We start from the raw sequence: 22,820 nt of genomic DNA on the forward strand, positions 1-22,820 counted from the left end.
AATGGAGATAATAAGAGGATACTATGAGCAACTATATGATAATAAACTAGACAACTTAGATGAAATGAACAACTTCCTAGAAAAGCATGAACAACCAGCATTGATTTGAGTAGAATTAAAAGACCACAACAAATCAATCACAAGAGATTGAATCAGTCATCAAAAAATCTCTCAGAAAAGAAAATCCAGGACCAGATGGCTTCACATGTGAATTCTACCAAGCATTCAAGAAAGAATTAGTACCAATCCTGCTCAGACTCCTCAAAGAAACTGAAAAGGAGGGAAAGCTACTGTATTAGTTTGGGTTCTCTAGGGAAACAGAATCAATGAGAGGTGTCTCTGACTGTAAAATTTGTTAAAGTGACTCACGCAACTGTTTAGGAAGACCTAAAATGTCACAAGTCCAAATTTTGTAGAGCAGTCAGCAAACTGTCAACTCCAAGGAAGATGTCCGATGAACTCCTCAAAAGCAAACCGGCAACTTCGACGAACTCCTCAGGAAATGAACTGGGATCTTCAATGAACGTGTTCTATGAACTCCTCAGGAAATGAACCAGCAACTTCGACGAACTCCTCAGGAAACGCTTCACTGGGCAGCCGAAGAAGAAGTGAAGGTCCTCTATCTGTCTCCCTTATAAGTCTTCAACTGATTAATTGGATTAAATCCAGCCAATTGCATTCTCTCATTGTGGAAGACCTGCCCTTTGGTGAGTCATCAGTCACAGCTGCAGTCAAATGACTGATGATTTAATAAACCAGCCTGTTGGTTTATTAACCAGCCACAAACATCCTCACAGCAATTGTTAAGCCAGTGTTTGCTTGACCAGACAGCTGGGTACTATCACCTGGTCAAGTTGACACATGAACCTAACCATCACAGCTACCTAACTCATTCTATGAAGCCAACATTACCCTAATACCAAAGCCAAACAAAGGTACTACAAGAAAAGAAAATTACAGACCAATCTCTTTAATGAATATAGATGCAAAAATCCTCAACAAAATACTTGCAAATTGAATGCCAGCAGTACACTTTGGGTTTTATTCCAGGTATGCAAGGATGGTTCAAGACAAGAAAATCAATTAATGTAATACACCACATCAATAAATCAAAGGGAAAAAACAAATGATCATGTCTGTTGACACAGAAAAGGCATTTGACAAAATTCAACATCCTTTCTTGATGAAAACACTTCAAAGACTAGGAATTAAGGGACCTTCCTTAACATGATAAAGGGAATATATGAAAAACCCACAGCTAGCATCATACTCAGTGGGGAAAGACTGAAAGCTTTCTCTCTAAGATCAGGAAGAAGACAAGGAAACCCACTGTCACACTGTTATTCAACATTATGCTGAAAGGTCTAGCTAGAGCAATTAGGCAAGAAAAAGGAATAAAAGCATCCAAATTGAAAAGGAAGACCTAAAACTGTCACTGTTTGCAGGTGACATTATCCTATATGTACAAAATCCCAAAAAATCTATAGCAAAGCTACTACTGCTAATAAGTGAGTACAACAAAGAAGCAGGATACAAGATCAACACACAAAAATAAGTAGTATTTCTATGTAGTAGAAAGGAATAATCTGAAGAGGAAATCAAGAAAAAAATCCATTTACAGTAGCGATTAAAAGAATCAAATATTTAGGAATAAATTTAGGCCAGGACATAGAAGACCTGTAGCCAGGAAACTACAAAAAATTGCTAAAGGAAATCAAGGAAGACCTAAATATATGTAAGGACATACTGTGTTCATGAATTAGAAGACAAAATGTAGTTAAGATGTCAATTCTACCCAAATTGATTTATAGATTCAATGCAGTATCAGTTAAAATCCCAACAACTTACTTTGAAGAAATAGAAAAACCAATAATAAAATTTATTTGGAAGGACAGGGTGTCCCTAATAGCTAAAAATATCTTGAGAAAGAAAAATTTAGTGGGAGGTATCACACTACCTGACTTTAAAGCATATTGCAAAGCTACAGTGATCAAAACAACATGGTAGTGGCATAAAGATGGGAATACTGACCAATGGATACAAACTGCATGTTCAGAAAGAATTCCTCTTGTCTATGGACAGTTGAACTTTGATAAGTCTTGTCCACTCAATTGGGACAGAGCAGCCTCTTCAACAAATGGTGTTTAGAGAACTGGATTTCCATATCCAGTAGAAAGAAAGAGAACCCCTATCTCACATATTATACAAAAATTAACTCAAAGTGGATCAAAGACCTAAGCATCAGAGTTAAGACCATAACACTTAAAGAAGAAAATGTAGGGAAATATCTTAAAGATCTTGTGATAGGAGGTTGTTTCCTAGACCTTGCACCCAAAGCGTGAGCAATGAAAGAAGAAATAAACGGGATCTCCTCAAAAGCGAATGCTTTTGTGCAGTCAGAGGACTTTGTCAGGAAAATCAAAAGGTGGCCCATCAATTGGAGACAGTAATTGGAAACCACATGTCAGATAAGAGTTTAATATCCAGAATATATAAAGAGATCATACAACTCAACAACAAAAAGACAAACAATGCAATATTTACAAGGGCAAAAAACATGGGCAGAAACTTTTCTGAAGAGGAAATACAAATGGCTCAAAAACATATGAAAAAGTGCTCAACTTCACTAGCTATTAGGGAAATATATATCAAAACCTCAGTAAGATATCATCTCACACCTACTAGAATGGCCATTATCAAGAAAACGGAAAACAGAAGTGTTGGAGAGAATGTGGAGAAAGAAGTACACTTATTCACTATTGGTGATAATGTAGAATCATGCGACTTGCTCTAGAAGGCAGTTTCGTGATTCCTCAGGAAGCTAAGTATAGAACTGTTACATGATCCAGCAATCTCATTACTAGGTATATACTTGGAGTAACTGAAGGCTAGGAAACGAACAGACATTTGAACATTGATGTTTATAGTGGTATTATTCACAATTGCCAAGAGATGGAAACAGCCCAAATATCCATCAATAGACAAGTGGATAAACAAACTGTGGTGCAGTCATACAGTGGAATATTGCACAGCTGTAAGAATAAAGTCATGATGCACACTACGTGGATGAATCTTGAGGATGTTATGTTGAGTGAAATTAGCCAGAAACAAAAGGACAAATACTGCATGGTCTCGGTAATATGAACTAATTATAATGAGCAAATACTGAGATTTAAAGTTAAGAACACCAGTTATCAACAGGGAGATAGAGGGTGGAGGTTGGGCATTTGATGCTAAAGGACTACAGAATGTGCACCAAAATTGATTATAAAGATCCAGAAATGGATAGCACAATAGTATGTGATTGTAACACAATATTGTATGTATAATGAACAAAGCTGAGTATGAATATGGTTGAAAGAGGAAGGCTAGGGGCATGTATGATATCAGAAGGAAGACAGAGGATAAAAACTGGGACTGTATAACTTAGCAAAACCTAGAGTGGACAATGATGGTGATTAAGTGTAGAAATATAAGAAAGTTTTTACATGAGGGAGAACAAATGAATGTCACCATTGCAATTTGTTGAAAATGGGATGGCATATGGGAAAAATACAATCAATGCAAACTAGGTTTTTACAGTTAACAGTAACATTGTAATATTCTTCCATTAATTGTAACAAAGGCAGTGTACCAAAGCTAAATGTGAGTAGAGGGGATATAGAGAGGGATATGGGATTCTTGTTGTTGATGGTGTTGTTTCTCCTTTTTTATTTCTTTTCTTTATTCTTCAAATTTTTTCCTCTTCTCCTTTCTTTGTGGAAGAAATGGAAATGTTCTCATATAAATTGTGGTGGTGAGTGCATAACTGTGATTATACCGAAAGCTTATTGATTGTTCACTTACGATGGATTGTATGGGGTGTGAATAAAAATGTTTAAAAAATAAACAGAAGGATGCAAGTGCTGGAGAAGATGTGGTGGAGAGAGAGATTTATCTATTCGCTATTGATAGGGAAGTAGAATGGTGCAGCCTCTCTGGTTGGCGGTGTCATCATTCCATAGGAGGCTAAGTATAGGGCTGCCATATGATCCTGCAACCCTGTTATTTGGTATGTACTTGGAAGAAATGAAAGCAGTGCCATGAGTAGGCATTTGCATGCTGGTGTTTATGGTGGCAGTATTTATGATTTTCAATGGATGGAACTGGCCTAAGGGTACATCAACGGGCAAACGATGGTGTATACATACAACAGAATATTGAGTGGCTGAAGGAGGAGTAAAGATGTGAGGCATACAGCTAGGTGAATGAACCTTGGGGACATTATGTTGAGTTAAATAAGCCAGAAATGAAAGGACAAATATTGTAAGGCCTCACTAATATATACTAATTACAATGAGCAAACGCTGAGAATTGAATTCGAGAGCATAGGTTGTCGGGATAAAACATGGGCAGAGATTGGGCAATCGACAATGCAGGAGTACTGAATGTTCAATAAGTCTTATTGTAAAGGTTCAGAGATTGTAAGCTCTTACAGCAGTCACATCTATTCCTGAGTTTTAACTGTTATCTAAGAGATGTTTATTTGGTACAAAATTTATATTCTCTGTAACATGCTATCTAATTTAACCTGGATGGTCAGTTTACTTAAACAACAGAATTGCATGAAACCTAGAATAGGGAATGAGATTTTGTTATTCTGTACTGGTTAATGTAATACCCCAATACATCCCAGAGTATTTTCGGCAGACAGTAAAAAAGTAATTGCAAAGTCCCTTTGAGGGACTGGGGTAAATTTTGTAAATATTAAACTTACTCACCTGGGGGATTTCTGATACTCTTGCAAGCATTAGTGACTCTCAGTTTAATAACTCAAGTGCTTGATCTTGGGGCATGCCCTTGTGAAACTTACTCCTACAAAGGAGAAACTAAGCCTACTTATAATTATCCCTAAGTCATCCCCAGAGAACCTCTTTTGTTGCACAGATGTGGCCTCTGTCTCCCAGCAACCTTCAAATAAACTCACTTCTCTCCCCACTGTGTGGGATATGATTCCCAGCAGTGTAAATCTCTTTGGCAATATGGGGCAGGACTCCCATGGATGAGCCTGGCCCTGTCATCATGGTTTTGAGAATGCCTTCTTGACCAAAAGGGGGAAAAGAAACATAAAGTTTCAGTGGCGAAGTGATTTCAAATAGAGTCGAGAGGTCATTCTGGAGGTTATTCTTATGCATTATATAAATATTCCTTTTTAGTTTCTAGAGTATTAGAATAGTTAGAAGGTAATACCTTAATCCGTTGAACTGTAATCCAATAGACTTGATTCTTGATGATTGTATAACTATATAGCTTTTATTGTGGGACTGTGTGATTGTTAAAACCTTGTGACTTGACACTCCCTTTATCTAATGTATGGGCAGATGAATAATAAAATAAACATAAAAATATATAAATCATGGGGAGGGATAAGGGACGTTTTGCGTGTTCTTTTTTCTTTTTTGGAGTAATTAAATTGTTCTAAAATTGATTATGGCAATGAATGCAGAACTATATGATGATACTATGAGTCAATGATTGTACACTTTGGTTGGATTATATGGTGTGTGAATATAACTCAATAAAATTGTGTTAAAAATAAATATTATATATTAATAAGACCAGTTTTATGAAGAACGAAAATCCTATTAGCCTAATTCGGTAGATTATGGGCTATAGTAGAATGTAATCTTTAAGTGTGCAGGGAATTTTGTCACTTTAATTTCCACTGGTGTTTCCCCAGCACCTAGAAGAATGTCTGACTCATAGTTTGTTATATGAGTGAGTGAATAAATGAATGAATGAATGAAAATTCATTGCTTACACATTTCCTAATCTTCAGTGATAATATGTTTAGAAGCTGTACTTTTTCATGTAAAAATAGCACTTCTACAATGTATGTGGTGTAGGTACAAATTATCTTTAAGGTGTTATTATGTTATCAATTTTCCATAGTTATTTGTCACAGAAGAAAGGTACCACAGATAGGGTTCTCATTATTATGCTGAAAACAGAATGAACAGACTCTGAAAATCAAAGCACAGAAGAAGTTTATTAAGCCAAAGTAGAAAGCATGTGGAGCAGAACCAAAGGAGATATCTGTTCAAAAGGGCTGGGCTTGGGGAGGCAGCCTATGTAGCTGTTTGGGATAAAGGGAGGATTTGAGAGGATGGAGAGAGGTGAGGGAGATGCGATTTACGAGTGAAGTGTGAGCTACATGAACTGCAAGGGGCATGTGGTTGTTGGAGTAGGGTGTCTTTGGGTCACAGTTGGCTAATCTTGTGTAAGGCTGTGGTTATCTGGTAAGGATTATCAGTCTTGCTATCATCAGTTTGACTTGTTTCATTACAGTCCTTCTTTTCTAGCTGGGGCAGAGGTTTTTATCAGCACCGCAAGGGATCTTTCTGATACCAGCCTGCCTCAGTTGCCCTCTGTTTCTTTGTATTTTCCTGGGTAAAATGGGAGTTCAAGCAAATCAAGATGATTAGTAAAGCTATTTACCATTCCAGTTTCACACCATGAAGGTTTTCCTGTGTGCTAGGAAGTATTTCTGGTATTTGCCTAGTGGAATAATGGTTCAGTAGAATGAATGGTTATGGATAGTGACTTTGTCCAAAAGTTGCCTGTGCATGAGAGTATGTGCTGATCTTTTTATGGCCATTTCAGATTTATGATGCAGAAGTGAAAATTGAGGGAAATATATTGGCTTAGTTTAAAACCTAAAGTGAAATTAACCGTCAGTAGTTTACTTTGCTTTAGCATTTGGGGAGGATTTCTCAGTGTTTTTGTTTTCTTAATGTATCATTTAGCATAGAATATACAAAGAGGAGTATCTGGAGATTTACAGGCTACTGTTACAATTTTAGGGAAAAAAAGAGGGAAGAACAGTGCCTTTGAATAGAACATATAAATTGCATATATACAAGAGAAGGAGAATGGCAGGACAATGTCTGAAATGTCACAATATGGAAGTTTAGAAGACGGAAGACATGATGTCATGATCTCATTAGTATCAGTTTTTGGAATATCATAACTATAGTACTGGGGACATTTCTGGCATATTTAAAATAATAGTGGAGTACTTGGGGAACTTTCGGTTAAGGACAATAATATTTATTACATTTTAGGAAACTAGAGTTGAGTGATCTAAAGAATTGGAATTATTTTGGTTCAAAAGTGGTTAAACAGTATTTCAAATGTCATTCAGAGGAAACAATAAATTTATTTCTTAAGTTATAGCCAGAAGCTGTGGGTGGAAATTAAAGAAAGTTAGAATTTGATTCAATATAATAAAAAATTCTTCCCAAATTAGTCCTGCCCAATAATACAATAGGCTTTTTTAGGAAGTAGCAACTTCATTAAGGCCAAATGGGAGATGTCCATCTGCAAGAGATTGGAGAGGGGATCCTGGCAATGGGTGTGACATGTCCTTCAGTGACCCCCACAGACCTTCCCTCATCTGAGATCGTCGCCCTTTCATATGGATCATATTACGTTGCTGATACTGTTCTGTCGTTTCCGTTTCTCCTGAGGATATTTTAAAAAATCTATCTAAACTCGAGGGCTGACTTTTTAAAATTGTGTGATGTAAGCAAGATTTTTAATGTCAGAAAACTTTAGAGTTGTTCTCCGTTGAACGCTGTAAACTGGACTGATGACCTATCGAATCTCTTTGCAGTGTTTATCAAAACTTTTTTTGAAATCACCCAGCATTGTTGTTAGACCATGATCAGACTTGGCCTTGGCTTTCCTAGATTTGATCCCCATGATAAGTTAGGGAACATGTATGTATCTAACTGTCACAACCTACAAAAAAAAAGAAAAAAGGAAAAAGAAATTGGGCTTAATTTCTCTGGAACATTTTTTAGTTAAAGCGGGATGTAGTAAAAGCAGAATTCTTGGGTGTTATATCAGTTGTTCTGTATACAACCTCCCTAATACTTAGGCTTAAAACAATGACATTATTTCTTATGATTCTCTGGGTTAATGGAAGTGGACTCCAGCTGAGCTGGCTCATGTTGAGACTTCGGGTGGTCAGTCTGTACCTACCTGGGCCTGTGTCGTCGTCAGCTGTGGCTGTTGCCTAGGTCAATTTGGTTTTCCTTCATATTGTCTTGCCACCTGGTTCCCTTGACCTGCCTAATATGGCAACTGCATTAAAAGAGGGTAAAGGGTAGACAGCAGGATGGGAGGAATTTTAGGCCGTATTTTGCAATCTATCAGAGGCTGCCTTTTGACCACAAATTATTCACATTCCTTGCTCATTGGAAATATACTTATCCCCATCCTGGAACCCCCAAATTTCTCATCAGGCTTGAGGTCCAGTATCTCATGATCTGGAGATGTGCTTCATTGAGTGCAGCTCCTCAGGTGCAGCAACTCTTATCCACAGGTTATCTGCCTGTATGCACACAACACACAATGGTAGGGGTAGGGACAATAGGAACTTTATAAAAAGAACAGGAGGCACAAGAAACACATAGCAGTCCCTGTTTCATAGTAATTCTGAAATCCATCAGGGCACATCTTTTCAAGGTACAGGGAGCATTCTTTGATTAGGACCCAATTTGTTATGTCAGAGTGGTTCCTTTTGCACTGTTCTTCTGGAATCTTGCTTTTTCCCACTGGGCTTTTAGCATCATCCTTTCTTTTCCATAAGAAAAGGCTGATATTCCTAACTGAATTGGCTTTTTTTTTTTTTTTTTAATCATCATTTTATTGAGATATATTCACATACCACGCAGTCATACAAAACAAATTGTACTTTCGATTGTTTACAGTACCATTACATAGTTGTACATTCATCACCTAAATCAATCCCTGACACCTTCATTAGCACACACACAAAAATAACAAGAATAATAATTAGAGTGAAAAAGAGCAATTGAAGTAAAAAAGAACACTGGGTACCTTTGTCTGTTTGTTTCCTTCCCCTACTTTTCTACACATCCTTCCATAAACTAGACAAAGTGGACTTTGGTCCTTATGGCTTTCCCAATCCCATTGTCACCCCTCATAAGCTACATTTTTATACAACTGTCTTCGAGATTCATGGGTTCTGGGTTGTAGTTTGATAGTTTCAGGTATCCACCACCAGCTACCCCAATTCTTTAGAACCTAAAAAGGGTTGTCTAAAGTGTGCGTAAAGAGTGCCCACCAGAGTGACCTCTCGGCTCGTTTTAGAATCTCTCTGCCACTGAAGCTTATTTCATTTCCTTTCACATCCCCCTTTTGGTCAAGAAGATGTTCTCCGTCCCACGATGCCGGGTCTACATTCCTCCCCGGGAGTCATATTCCACGTTGCCAGGGAGATTCACTCCCCTGGGTGTCTGATCCCACGTAGTGGGGAGGGCAGTGATTTCACCTTTCAAGTTGGCTTAGCCAGAGAGAGAGGGCCACATCTGAGCAACAAAGAGGCATTCAGGAGGAGACTCTTAGGCACAAATATAGGGAGGCCTAGCCTCTCCTTTGCAGCAACCGTCTTCCCAAGGGTAAAACTTATGGTAGAGGGCTCAACCCATCAAACCACCAGTCCCCTATGTCTGTGGTCATGTTAGCAACCATGGAGGTGGGGTAGGCGAATACCCCTGCATTCTCCACAGGCTCCTCAAGGGGGCACTAAATCTTTTTTTTTTTTTCCCTTGTTTTTCTTTTTCTTTTTTTTTTTTTTTTAACTTTCCCTTCTTTTTTAAATCAACTGTATGAAAAAAAAAAGTTAAAAAGAAAACAAACATACAATAAAAGAACATTTCAAAGAGACCATAACAAGGGGGTAAGAAAAAGACAACTAACCTAAGATAACTGCTTAACTTCCAACATGTTCCTACTTTACCCCAAGAAAGTTACATAATATAGCAACATTTCTGTGAACTTGTTCCTACTATATCCATCAGAAATTAACAGACCATAGTCATTTCTGGGCATCCCCAGAACGTTAAATAGCTTATCTGTTCTTCTTGGATTATTGTTCCCCCTTCCTTAATTGCTCTCTACTGCTAGTTCCCCTACATTCTACATTATAAACCATTTGTTTTACATTTTTGAAAGTTCACATTAGTGGTAGCATATAATATTTCTCTTTTTGTGCGTGGCTTATTTCGCTCAGCATTATGTCTTCAAGGTTCATCCATGTTGTCATATGTTTCACCAGATCGTTCCTTCTTACTGCCGCGTAGTATTCCATCGTGTGTATATACCACATTTTATTTATCCACTCATCTGTTGAAGGACATTTGGGTTGTTTCCATCTCTTGGCAATTGTGAATAATGCTGCTATGAACATTGGCGTGCAGATATCTGTTTGTGTCACTGCTTTCCGATCTTCCGGGTATATACCGAGAAGTGCAATCGCTGGATCGAATGGTAGCTCTATATCTAGTTTTCTAAGGAACTGCCAGACTGACTTCCAGAGTGGCTGAACCATTATACAGTCCCACCAACAATGAATAAGAGTTCCAATTTCTCCACATCCCCTCCAGCATTTGTAGTTTCCTGTTTGTTTAATGGCAGCCATTCTAACTGGTGTTAGATGGTATCTCATTGTGGTCTTAATTTGCATCTCTCTAATAGCTAGTGAAGCTGAACATTTTTTCATGTGTTTCTTGGCCATTTGTATTTCCTCTTCAGAGAACTGTCTTTTCATATCTTTTGCCCATTTTATAGTTGGGCTGTCTGTACTATTGTCATTGAGTTGTAGGATTTCTTTATATATGCAAGATATCAGTCTTTTGTCAGATACATGGTTTCCAAAAATTTTTTCCCATTGAGTTGGCTGCCTCTTTACCTTTTTGAGAAATTCCTTTGAGGTGCAGAAACTTCTAAGCTTGAGGAGTTCCCATTTATCTATTTTCTCTTTTGTTGCTTGTGCTTTGGGTGTAAAGTCTAGGAAGTGACCGCCTAATACAAGGTCTTGAAGATGTTTTCCTACATTATCTTCTAGGAGTTTTATGGTACTTTCTTTTATATTGAGATCTTTGGTCCATTTTGAGTTAATTTTTGTGTAGGGGGTGAGGTAGGGGTCCTCTTTCATTCTTTTGGATATGGATATCCAACTCTCCCAGCCCCATTTGTTGAAAAGACCATTATGGCTCAGTTCAGTGACTTTGGGGGCCTTATCAAAGATCAGTCGGCCATAGATCTGAGGGTCTATCTCTGAATTCTCAATTCGATTCCATTGATCTATATGTCTATCTTTGTGCCAGTACCATGCTGTTTTGGCAACTGTGGCTTTATAATAAGCTTCAAAGTCAGGGAGTGTAAGTCCTCCCACTTCGTTTTTCTTTTTTAGAGTGTCTTTAGCAATTCGAGGCATCTTCCCTTTCCAAATAAATTTGATAACTAGCTTTTCCAAGTCTGCAAAGTAGGTTGTTGGAATTTTGATTGGGATTGCATTGAATCTGTAGATGAGTTTGGGTAGAATTGACATCTTAATGACATTTAGCCTTCCTATCCATGAACATGGAATATTTTTCCATCTTTTAAGGTCCCCTTCTATTTCTTTAGTAGAGTTATGTAGTTTTCTTTGTATAGGTCTTTTACATCTTTGGTTAAGTTTATTCCTAGGTACTTGATTTTTTTAGTTGCTATTGAAAATGGTATCTTTTTCTTGAGTGTCTCTTCAGTTTGTTCATTTCTAGCATATAGAAACATTACTGACTTACGTGCATTAATCTTGTATCCCGCTACTTTGCTAAATTTGTTTATTAGCTCTAGTAGGTGTATCGTCGATTTCTCAGGGTTTTCTAGATATAAGATCATATCATCTGCAAACAATGACAGTTTTACTTCTTCTTTTCCAATTTGGATGCCTTTTATTTCTTTGTCTTGCCGGATTGCCCTGGCTAGCACTTCCAGCACAATGTTGAATAACAGTGGTTACAGCGGGCATCCTTGTCTTGTTCCTGATCTTAGAGGGAAGGCTTTCAGTCTCTCACCATTGAGTACTATGCTGGCTGTGGGTTTTTCATATATGCTCTTTATCATGTTGAGGAAGTTTCCTTCCATTCCTACCTTTTGAAGTGTTTTTATCAAAAAGGGATGTTGGATTTTGTCAAATGCTTTTTCAGCATCTATTGAGATGATCAATTGATTTTTCCCTTTTGAGTTTTTAATGTGTTGTAATACATTGATTGTTTTTCTGATGTTGAACCATCCTTGCATGCCTGGAATGAACCCCACTTGGTCATGGTGTATGATTTTTTTAATGTGTCTTTGGATTCGATTTGGAAGTATTTTGTTGAGGATTTTTGCATCTAAATTCATTAGGGAGATTGGCCGGTACTTTTCCTTTTTTGTAGCATCTTTGCCTGGTTTTGGTATTAGATTGATGTTAGCTTCATAAAATGAGTTAGGTAGTGTTCCATTTTTTTCAATGTTTTGAAAGAGTTTGAGTAAGATTGGTGTCAGTTCTTTCTGGAAAGTTTGGTAGAATTCCCCTGTGAAGCCATCTGGCCCTGGGCATTTATTTCTGGGAAGATTTTTGATGACTGATTGGATCTCTTTGCTTGTGATGGGTTGGTTGAGGTCTTCTATTTCTTCTCTGGTCAGTCTAGGTTGTTCATATGTTTCCAGGAAATTGTCCATTTCTTCTACATTATCCAGTTTGTTGCCATACAGTTGTTCATAATATCCTCTTATAATTTTTTCAATTTCTTCAGGATCTGCAGTTATGTCACCTTTTTCATTCATTATTTTGTTTATATGGGTCTTCTCTCTTTTTGATTTTGTCAGTCTAGCTAGGGGCTTGTCAATCTTGTTGATCTTCTCAAAGAACCAACTTTTGGTGATATTTATCCTCTCTATTGTTTTTTTGTTCTCTATGTCATTTATTTCTGCTTTAATCCTTGTTATTTCTTTTCTTCTACTTGGTTTAGGATTGGTTCGCTGTTCATTTTCTAGCTTCTTCAGTTGATCCATTAGTTCTTTGATTTTGGCTCTTTCTTCCTTTTTAATATATGCATTTAGTGCTATAAATTTCCCCCTTAGCACTGCTTTTGCTGCCTCCCATAGGTTTCGGTATGTTGTGTTCTCATTTTCATTCGTCTCTATATATTTAGCAATTTCTCTTGCTATTTCTTCTTTAACCCACTGATTGTTTAGGAGTGTGTTGTTTAACCTCCAGATATTTGTGAATTTTCTAAGTCTCTGATGGTTATTGACTTCTAATTGTATTCCATTGTGGTCAGAGAATGTGCTTTGAATAATTTCAATCTTTTTAAATTTATTGAGGCTTGTTTTATGTCCCAGCATATGATCTATTCTGGAGAAAGTTCTGTGAGCACTAGAAAAGTATGTGTATCCTGGTGATTTGGGATGTAATGTCCTGTATATGTCTGTTAAATCTAATTCATTTATCAGATTGTTTAGGTTTTCAATTTCCTTATTGGTCTTCTGTCTGGTTGATCTATCTATAGGAGAGAGTGATGTGTTGAAGTCTCCCACAATTATTGTGGAAACATCAATTGCTTCCTTTAGTTTTGCCAGTGTTTCTCTCATGTATTTTGTGGCACCTTGATTGGGTGCATAGACATTTACGATTGTTATTTCTTCTTGCTGAATTGCCCCTTTTATTAGTATGTAGTGGCCTTCTTTGTCTCTCAAAACCTCCCTGCATTTGAAGTCTATTTTATCTGAGATTAATATTGATACACCTGCTTTCCTTTGGCTGTAGCTTGCATGAAATATTTTTTTCCATCCTTTCACTTTAGTTTCTTTGTGTCCCTGTGTCTAAGATGAGTCTCTTGTATGCAACATATTGATGGTTCATTTTTTTTGATCCATTCTGCGAATCTATATCTTTTAATTGGGGAGTTTAATCCATTTACATTCAACGTTAAAACCGTGAAGGCATTTCTTGAATCGGCCATCTTATCCTTTGGTTTATGTTTGCCATATTTTTCCCTCTCTCTATTAATATCCTTTATTGTACCCATACCGAATCTCTTTAGTACTGAACCTTTCTCCAAGTCTCTCTGTCCTGTCTTTGTTTCTCTGTCTGTAGGGCTCCCTTTAGTATCTCCAGTAGGGCAGGTCTCTTGTTAGCAAATTCTCTCAGCATTTGTTTGTCTGTGAAAAATTTAAGCTCTCCCTCAAATTTGAAGGAGAGCTTTGCTGGATAAAGTATTCTTGGCTGGAAATTTTTCTCACTCAGAATTTTAAATATATCGTGCCACTGCCTTCTCGCCTCCATGGTGGCTGCTGAGTAGTCACTACTTAGTCTTTTGCTGTTTCCTTTGTATGTGGTGAATTGCTTTTCTCTTGCTGCTTTCAGAACTTGCTCCTTCTCTTCTGTGTTTGACAGTGTGATCAGTATATGTCTCGGAGTGGGTTTATTTGGATTTATTCTATTTGGAGTTCGCTGAGCATTTATGATTTGTGTATTTATGTTGTTTTGAAGATTTGGGAAGTTTTCCCCAACAATTTCTTTGAATACTCTTCCTAGACCTTTACCCTTTTCTTCCCCTTCTGGGACACCAATGAGTCTTATATTTGGACGTTTCATATTATCTATCATATCCCTGAGGTCCATTTCGATGTTTTCAATTTTTTTCCCCATTCTTTCTTTTATGCTGTCATTTTCCATTCTGTCATCTTCCAGGTCACTGATTCATTGTTCAACTTCCTCTAGTCTTGTACTATGAGTGTCCAGAATCTTTTTAATTTGGTCAACAGTTTCTTTAATTTCCATAAGATCATCCATTTTTTTATTTAGTCTTGCAATGTCTTCTTTATGCTCTTCTAGAGTCTTCTTGATTTCCTTCATATCCCGTACTATGGTCTCATTGTTCATCTTTAGTTCTTTGAGTAGCTGCTCTAGGTGCTGTGTCTGTTCTGGTCTTTTGATTTGGGTGCTTGGGCTTGGGTTATCCATATCGTCTGGTTTTTTCATATGCTTTATAATTTTCTGTTGTTTTTGGCCTCGTGGCATTTGCTGAACTTGGTAAGGTTCTTTTAGGGTTTGTAGTCCTATTGAAGTCCTTATCTCTAATTTATCAGATCTACAGCTTCGTGGAGTACACTTTCTCTAACTAACCAGCAGGTGGCGTCCACGAGCCACCTGTTCTCCACAAGCCAGTTCTCCCCTGCTTAGCCTTTTTGGTGAGTGGGGGAGTGAGTCCTGTGGGGCCCAATTGGTGTACCAAGCTTGCGTGTGTAGATGATGTTGCCTGCCCTGTATGTGGGGTGTGTTTCTGGGCAGTCGGGGAGGGGGCGGTGGCCCTAACAATCAAATCTCCCCGATGATCCTAGAGTTTTAAAGCTGCTGCAATAGTCTAATCGTTCAGTTCAGTCCTGCCACAGTTTGTCTCTGCCACTGACCCACAAGTCTTTGGTATTGGCGTATGGCTCCTGAGACTTGCAAGTGGGCCCCTCTTCCAGGCTGTGCACCCCGGGTCCTCTGTTGAGGGATGACTGTGCTATGTCACAGGTGAGTGCCGTCCCCCCAGGGCAGTTCTGGGCTGCTGGGCTGTGTAGAGAGGCTCCCAGTCTGCTCAAATGATGGCTGAATGGGGCTTTGTTAATTCACACTGCTCCACCTTCCCAGCTCTGGGACAATCAGCTGAGGTTGCAGGGAAGGCTAATGTCCACACCCAGTTTTGTGGTGTGTGCCTGTTATTTGAAGCACTTCCGTCACACTGGGTTGTCTGGGGCAGCTCTGGGCTATGGGGCTGGCGATGGGCAGGAGTGTTTCCTGTCCACCAGGATGGTGGCTGTGAGCGGACACCCCCCTTTTCTTGGGAAGTTGTGGTGTTTAGTGAATTTTCTCAGCCACTGGATTATTGCCTTTTGTCTCAGAGCTCTCTTATTTCTGCTGTTGATTTGACCTGCCCAAATTGCAATTCTTTGAAGCTTTCTGTATTGGGCTTCTTAGAGTAATTGTTTTAGAAAAGGAAAAAATGATTAAAAAAAAAAAAAAAAGAAAGAAAAGGGCCCTCCTCAGAGATCTAATGGGTTATTGAAATGCTAATAGACAAAGCAACCAGGGCCATTAAGGAAAGGTCCACAGGGCAGAGAGATCAGCTTTTCTTCGGGATTTGCATATGCGCCTCAAGGCCTGAGCTCCGCCCTTCCCCTTTCTGTATTCACCAGAACTCCAAAAATCCTCTGCTTTTATTTTGGAGTTTTTCGTGTTATTTTTTTTTTCTATGCCTGTCTCCTCTCTGCTGGGCTGGCAGCTCTCAGATTCTCTGGTGTCTGGTCTCAGTCTATCTATGGTTGGAGTCTGGATCAGTAGAATGGGTTTCCGAGAAGGCCTACCACTGCAGTTCTCCCTTCTCCTTCCCGGAGCTGGCAGCCCCTCCTCCCACGGGACTGAGCCTGGCAGGGAGGGGCGCGGGTCCCCTGGCCGCAAAAACTTACAGATTTCGCTGATCTCAGCAGTTCGACATTTTCATGAGTGTTGTATGAAGTATGCCCAAAGACAGATTGCTCTGTGGTGTCCGGTCCACGCAGTTCCTGGCTTTTTACCTACTTTCCGGGAGGAGTAACTAAAACTTACAGCTCACCAGTCTGCCATCTTGCCCCGCCTCCTGAATTGGCTTTTTCAGTCTGCTTCCTGCCTGTAGAAATTTGGGGCCCAAAAGTCTCCTTTCATTTTAAACTGTCTGTAGTCTAAGCTAGTAAAACTTATTTAAAAACTTAAAGGCCTTGTCATATACCCAATTATAGTCCACTTTACTAGAAAAAAGTTATATCCACAATTCTTAAGACAGGCTTTTTCTATTTTGGTTGATGTGTGAGGATGCTCTGGGACAATACCATTAAGATTCTTAGAAGTTCTTTCTTTCTAACTGACATGATTGACTAGGTACTACATTATAACTTTCTGAGGTCTTAACAAAAGATCTTACAGATACACTCAATTTCATCTTAAATCTGAAGTTACTTCCTACTTTGAGACTCTTAACAGTTTGAGTTACTAGACATGAAGAACAGTTTTATTTTCCAACTGAGTAAGTCCTGGGCCTTGGCATTCCTTCCAAATTTTGCTTATAAATTGAATACTTTCTTTTGTACTTCCTCACTCTCTTCTAGTACTGTTGTACTCTTCTTGTATTTACAGCTAAAAAAATGTCAAATGACATGTTCAACATTCTTCCGGGAAATCTCCTTAGCCAGGTCCGTAAGTTCATCAAGTGCGTTTGTTCTCATCCAAGTCAGTGCAGGTGACAATTCTGTCAGTAGTGCCACAATCCATAACAAGTCGCCTTCTCCCATCCCCGGTAGTAAATTCCTCACCACCTTTCCAGTCTCCTCCTGCCACCTGGACTCAAAGCCAATGCCACAGGTTTAAGGTTTTTGTTTGGGGACCAATTTTGTTTCATTTATCAGTTTCTATATGATATATAACCTTAAAACTTTATGGTTCAAAACAACAGTATATTGTTTTTCGTGTGTCACTGGGTTCACTGAGAGGCTCTTCTGTGGGCCCACCATTGAGCTGTGTCATGAGTTTGCATTTGACTGGCTGATGGGCTAGGATCTGGTAAGGCTGAGTTTGTCTCTCCACATCTGGTCGTTAGCCAGGGCCATTGACCAGAGTGCCTTGGCTCTCCTCCATGTGGCCTCCCACATGGGCTTCCTCACCAGCTGCTGGGCTCCAGGAGGCCAAAAACAGAAACCAAATAACTTGAAGCCTCAGCTCAGAAGTCACATATTGTCACTTCTGGTGTGCTCTGATGATCCAAGTAAGTCAGAAGTCTATCTCAGATCCAAGGAGGATGGAGAAAGACTGCATTTGAATGGAAGAGATAGCAGTGCCACATTGATCAAGGGGCATGCTTACCAGATGGAAAGAGTTTGTGGGCATATTTTATAATCTACGACAAGTACAGGGTGAGAAATATTAACAGTTTCTCGTTGGTGACATATGTCATAAATAAACACTAATCCTGTCGTATTTATTTGTTCATATGGCAATAAATACCTTTTATAGATTTAAATAATAAATGAGGTAGGACTGTAATATGCTTTTTGTATCAGTCATTCAATTTATGCTTTGAAAACAGTAACATAAAGTTGTTTCATTTGCTTAGGCTGTGTATTAGTTAGGGTTCTCTAGGGAGACAGAATCAATGAGAGATGTAACAAACTGTCAACTCCAAGGAAGATGTCCGATGAACTCCTCGGGAAACGAACTGACAACTTCGACGAACTCCTCAGGAAATGAACCGGCAACTTCGATGAACTCCTCAGGAAATGAACTGGGATTTTCGACGAACGTGCTCGATGAACTCCTCAGGAAACGAACTGGCAACTTCGACAAGCTCCCCAGGAAATGCTTCACTGGGCAGCCGAAGAAGAAATGAAGGTTCTCTAACCGTCCCGCTTATGAGCCTTCAACTGATCACCCAGACCAAATCCAGCCAATTGCGTTCTCTCATTGATGAGTCATCAGTCAGCCGCAGTCAATTGACTGATGATCCCACAAACCATCCCGTTGGTTTATTAACCAGCCTCAAATATCCTCACAGCAATCGTCAGGCCAGTGCCCGCTTGACCAGACAGCTGGGTCACCTAGCCGAGTTGACACATGAACCCAACCATCACAGGCTGTTTTATCACAAACTACTGGTTGCAAGTGCTGTTGTTTCTGTTGTTAATTTTCTAATATTTCTCTTTTTTTAATTTCAATTTTATTCTCTAAAGCCAATAAAAGAATTTGTAAATCTGTGATAGATTATCATATCCTTTTGTCTTTATATCCTTCCAAAGTAATGGGGTTTCAACTTGTACTTTCTCAGAAAATCCCTAATTTAAAACAACCTGTTACTCCTCCCCTCCTCATTTCATATTCTGCTTTATTTTTCTTCATAAAACTTATCACAAAGTTATTATATATTCATTTTTATCTATTTATTTTCTAACTTCTTCGCTAGAAGGTGACTTCCTCAGAGTAAGGACTTTTGTCTGTCTCCTTCACTAGTGTAATGCCAGCATCCAGAACAGTGCCTAACACAAATAGGTTCTCCTAAATTTTAATTTAGTTAACAGTATCCACCAGATCTGCTGTTTTCTTAAGGAAAATACCCATTGTTTTAAATTGTTCTAGTTCTTGAAATCTGTTGTGTCCATTTAAATATTTCAATTGATATGTTCTGAGAGACCTTCATCAAGTTAGGTGCACTCCATCATGATGACAGGTGTCAGTTGTCTAATTTAGCAGAGTTCACAAAGCATCTTTGCTGGAAGTATTTCTGGCATAAATGAGGCAGAATAGTTTCACAATGTTTTTCTGTCACAAAATGCACAACTTTCTAAGAGCTTTTGGAAAAAAAGCTGCCTCTTGAGATCATTCTTCACATTCCTCGCTGATCAAAGACATTTCTCACTAATTTTTTTATCTGCATGTCTTCTGTTCTGCAATGTTCCCTTACCTCATTCTGTTGTCAGCTAAACCCTTGAACTGCTTAGTGATAAACAGTGGTGTCCACAGAAACAGAAATTGAAAAGAGAGGTGGGAAACAGGCCTGACATTTTTATTTCAATCTATATTCTTTTTGTAAATTAAAAAAACAAAAAGAGACCTTGATAGCATATGATAATTTCCAGGAAAATTAGATAACACAATGATGCAGATTAGAGATATTATTCAAAGAAGGTTGGCAAATGTGCCCAGCAATGTTTTGAACAATACAAATATTATTTCATCTGCTCCCTCATCCAAGCTTCTCTTTCCAGGTCCTGGGTGGTCCCCAGGAATTCCTTGTAGAAGGGCCTTTTTCCAGTATGCCTGGAAGTGTTTTCCAGAATCACTGATCAGAGTCATTGTGTCCCTTTCCACTGCTGCACCACTAGTGTGTTGACCTTAGCTGATAGCTCCATCCTGGAGTTCATTAAACAAAGGTAGGCAGTTGTATTCAAATTTTTAAAAATTAAAAAAAAATTTAGATTAAAAAAATTATAGACATAATATTTACTTAGAGAGATTATTCACTACTCTTCCTACATGTACATATTTTTTAAATTGTCAAAATAAGTAAATATTCTCCCAAATTCTACTCCCCTAGAAATAGTTTGTATCTTTTCACGTTTTTCTTTGTGCAAACTATTGTATACTGTCTATGTGGCTTTTTTGCTTTATAAAAATGGCTTCATTTGTCTACATTCTTTAGCAACTTGTTTTTATTTTGTTTTAAATGCATTTTTAAAATTCATGCTAATAAACTTAGACCTAATTTATTTTTAATAAACTTATTTTAATAAATAAGTTCACACTCTAGCATGGTTTGAGTGTGTCATTTATTTTACAGAGTTTTGCCACCACAGAGTATGTGCTGAAATTAATGAACACCTTGCACTTTCTAATAAAATGAACAGCCTTGTGTGTATCTATATTTATCTATATATACAAATGTTTTCTTAATGAATATTTTACCAGACATTTGTTGCTGGATCACCAGATTATGCATTTTTATTGTAATAGGAGTTACCTAATTACTGTTTTAAAAGTTGGCAGAAGGATATATTCCATCAAGAGTCTGACTGTATTTCCTAAACTCTTACCATATAAATATATTTTTAATATTTAATTTTATTTGCCTCAAAACAAAAATATAGTTTGGAAAGTGAAGTAGTACTACAAGGTGGTAGTCTTCATTCTCCCAGTTTTGTTACTAAAAAGGAATCACTTTTAACTCTTTTAGATGTTTCTTCTGCAGGTCTACATATCTAAACATAGAAGATCCTTACTCAGCTCTTTTTTATGTTTGAAATTTGAGGCCTCATCTCTTCACCTCTTTCAGTGACTTTGTGCTGTATACCCTGACCCACCTCATGAAGTACAGTGATGCAGTTCAAATGTTAGTTGAATATATAATATACAGTCTGCATTGATATTATTATGACTGTTAATGAACTTTTTTCACATTTGAGCTATAAGGTACCCAACTATTTTTCTAGAATTAATATTGCCTTATTTTTTTGGTTTACTTTGTTTTCCATATACCCGGTACTAATACTACGCCAACCCTTACCTCAAAGTATTAAACCTTCAAATATGATCAAACACATAAAGTAATCTGAGCTTCTGTCATATTTTATATTTAATAAATTATTTTACATTTTAAATTCTAGAGATCTCTTTCCTGCAGCCCTCTGCCCTATTGCTTAGCTGTCTTCTGAGATCATTTTTCACTGTTACCCTGGGTGTTCTTTCTGCCTTTCTCTTATGGAGATATCTTAGTTTCCCCTCAGCTGCTATGACAAATACTACTCAATAGGTTGGCTTAAACAACAGGAATTTGTTGGCTCGTGGTTTCAGAGGCTGGAAGGCTTGCTTCCTCCTGGGGTTGGTAGCATTCTGACTGGCTAGGGATCCTTGGGGTTCCTTCGCTTTCCCTTCACAGGGTAACATCCTCTCCTTTCTTTACCGAATTCTTGCTGACTTCTGGTCCTAGCTTCTCCGCATGGTTTTCTCTCACTCTGCTTTCTGGTTTCTTTTTTTCTCTTTGTAAGATCTCCAGATTACTTGAGGCATTTATAAGCAGAAGAAATTCAGACATAGTGAGAGAAAGCCATGGGGAGGAGCTAGAAGTTAGCCTGAGCCCAGAAGAGAATGGCCGTGTGATAGAAAAGCCCAAAAAATGAAACGAAGGATCATGGGCAAGCCAGACCAGACCCTTACCAGCTACTGGGGGAAGCAAGGTCTTGCCCATATGCCTTGATTTGAACTTCTGACCTCTGAAACCGTGAGTCAATAAATTCCTGTTGTTTAAACCAACCCCTGTATATGGTATTTGTCATCACATCCTAGCTAACTAATACAGGTAGATTGCCTGTTGCCTGGATTCCAAATCTTTCTCTCTTTTTTTTTTTTTTTTTTTTTTTTTTTTGGCTTATTCACTCATTGTGATAGAACCCCTCCTCTAAGAACTCTCTTGAGAAAGAGTACGTGTGAGAAAAATACTTTAGTCTTTGTAATCATCTTGATTGGTAGATTAGGTAGATACAGAACTCTCAGTTAGAAATACTCTAAAGTTGGAATTTTGAAGAAATTACTCCCTTATCTTCCAGGGCCAATTATTGCTACTGGGAAACATAGTATCAATTTGATTTGCTATTTTTGGTTCCTGGAAGATTTTAAGATTTTTCCTTTATTCCCAGTGTTGGCATATTGAAATAATGTTGCTTTATCTTGACTAGTAATGTCTTCTTTCCTTGTTCACCTAATTCTTTCAGAGAAACAATCTCTTTTCTGTAATGTAATTTTGGTGGGAATTTGGGGAGAAGTAAAGGTAAATATATGTAGTCAATATTCTATGTTTTAATAGGAGACATAACAAGAATATCTTAAAAATACTTCCTAGCTGCTGATGACGTTGGTAACATAATACAAAAATATACTTTGACCCATGTGTTTTCCTCTAAATTATAGAAATTATTGGTTTTAAATCAATTTAAATCAATATCTGAATTTTCTTTTTTCCATACACAGTGTCACACTTCTCTTTGCTTGCTCGTTTAAAATGTTTTCTTCAAACTCAGCTTTATAACTTCTTTTTGCTCACAAGAAAACCGTCTCCAAGGAAAAGATTTTTATTCTGTACATTGATCTTGGTGCAGTCACTCACATAATGATGAATAGTAAGTTTGTGTCATTATGTAGCATGCTTATGAAATAACCATTTTTTTGATGTAGTACCGAGGTCAGTAGAGCATCCTAAGTGGAATTGGCGAACTAAACCAGAAAGCCGTGATTTTGATGAATTGAACCACATCCTTCAAGAGAGCAAGAAGCTGGGGAAAGCCCTTGAGAATCTCTCTCGAAGTAAGTTCATTTACTTGATTATAATTGAAATTCCTAGGCTTTATTAAAAGCAGAAACCTTCATTATTATGACCAGTAAC

At 38.0% G+C, this 22,820-nt stretch overlaps 1 protein-coding gene across 7 annotated transcripts in view; it reads left to right on the forward strand.

The window, feature by feature from the left end:
• Nucleotides 1-22,820, forward strand: part of C14H8orf34 (chromosome 14 C8orf34 homolog) — a 480,113-nt gene that overhangs the window by 150,680 nt on the left and 306,613 nt on the right. For 6 of the 7 annotated variants that reach the window (XM_037803247.1, XM_037803243.1, XM_037803245.1 and 3 more), the window contains exon 4: nucleotides 22,613-22,741. The exons of the other annotated variant lie outside the window; for it this stretch is intronic. In XM_037803247.1, coding sequence (XP_037659175.1) covers nucleotides 22,613-22,741 — 129 coding nt within the window. The remainder of the gene's footprint in view (nucleotides 1-22,612; nucleotides 22,742-22,820) is intronic. 7 annotated transcript variants of the gene reach the window in all.

This window comes from Choloepus didactylus, chromosome 14 (genome assembly GCF_015220235.1).
Source record: "Choloepus didactylus isolate mChoDid1 chromosome 14, mChoDid1.pri, whole genome shotgun sequence".
Classification (NCBI taxonomy): Eukaryota; Metazoa; Chordata; class Mammalia; order Pilosa; family Megalonychidae; genus Choloepus; species Choloepus didactylus.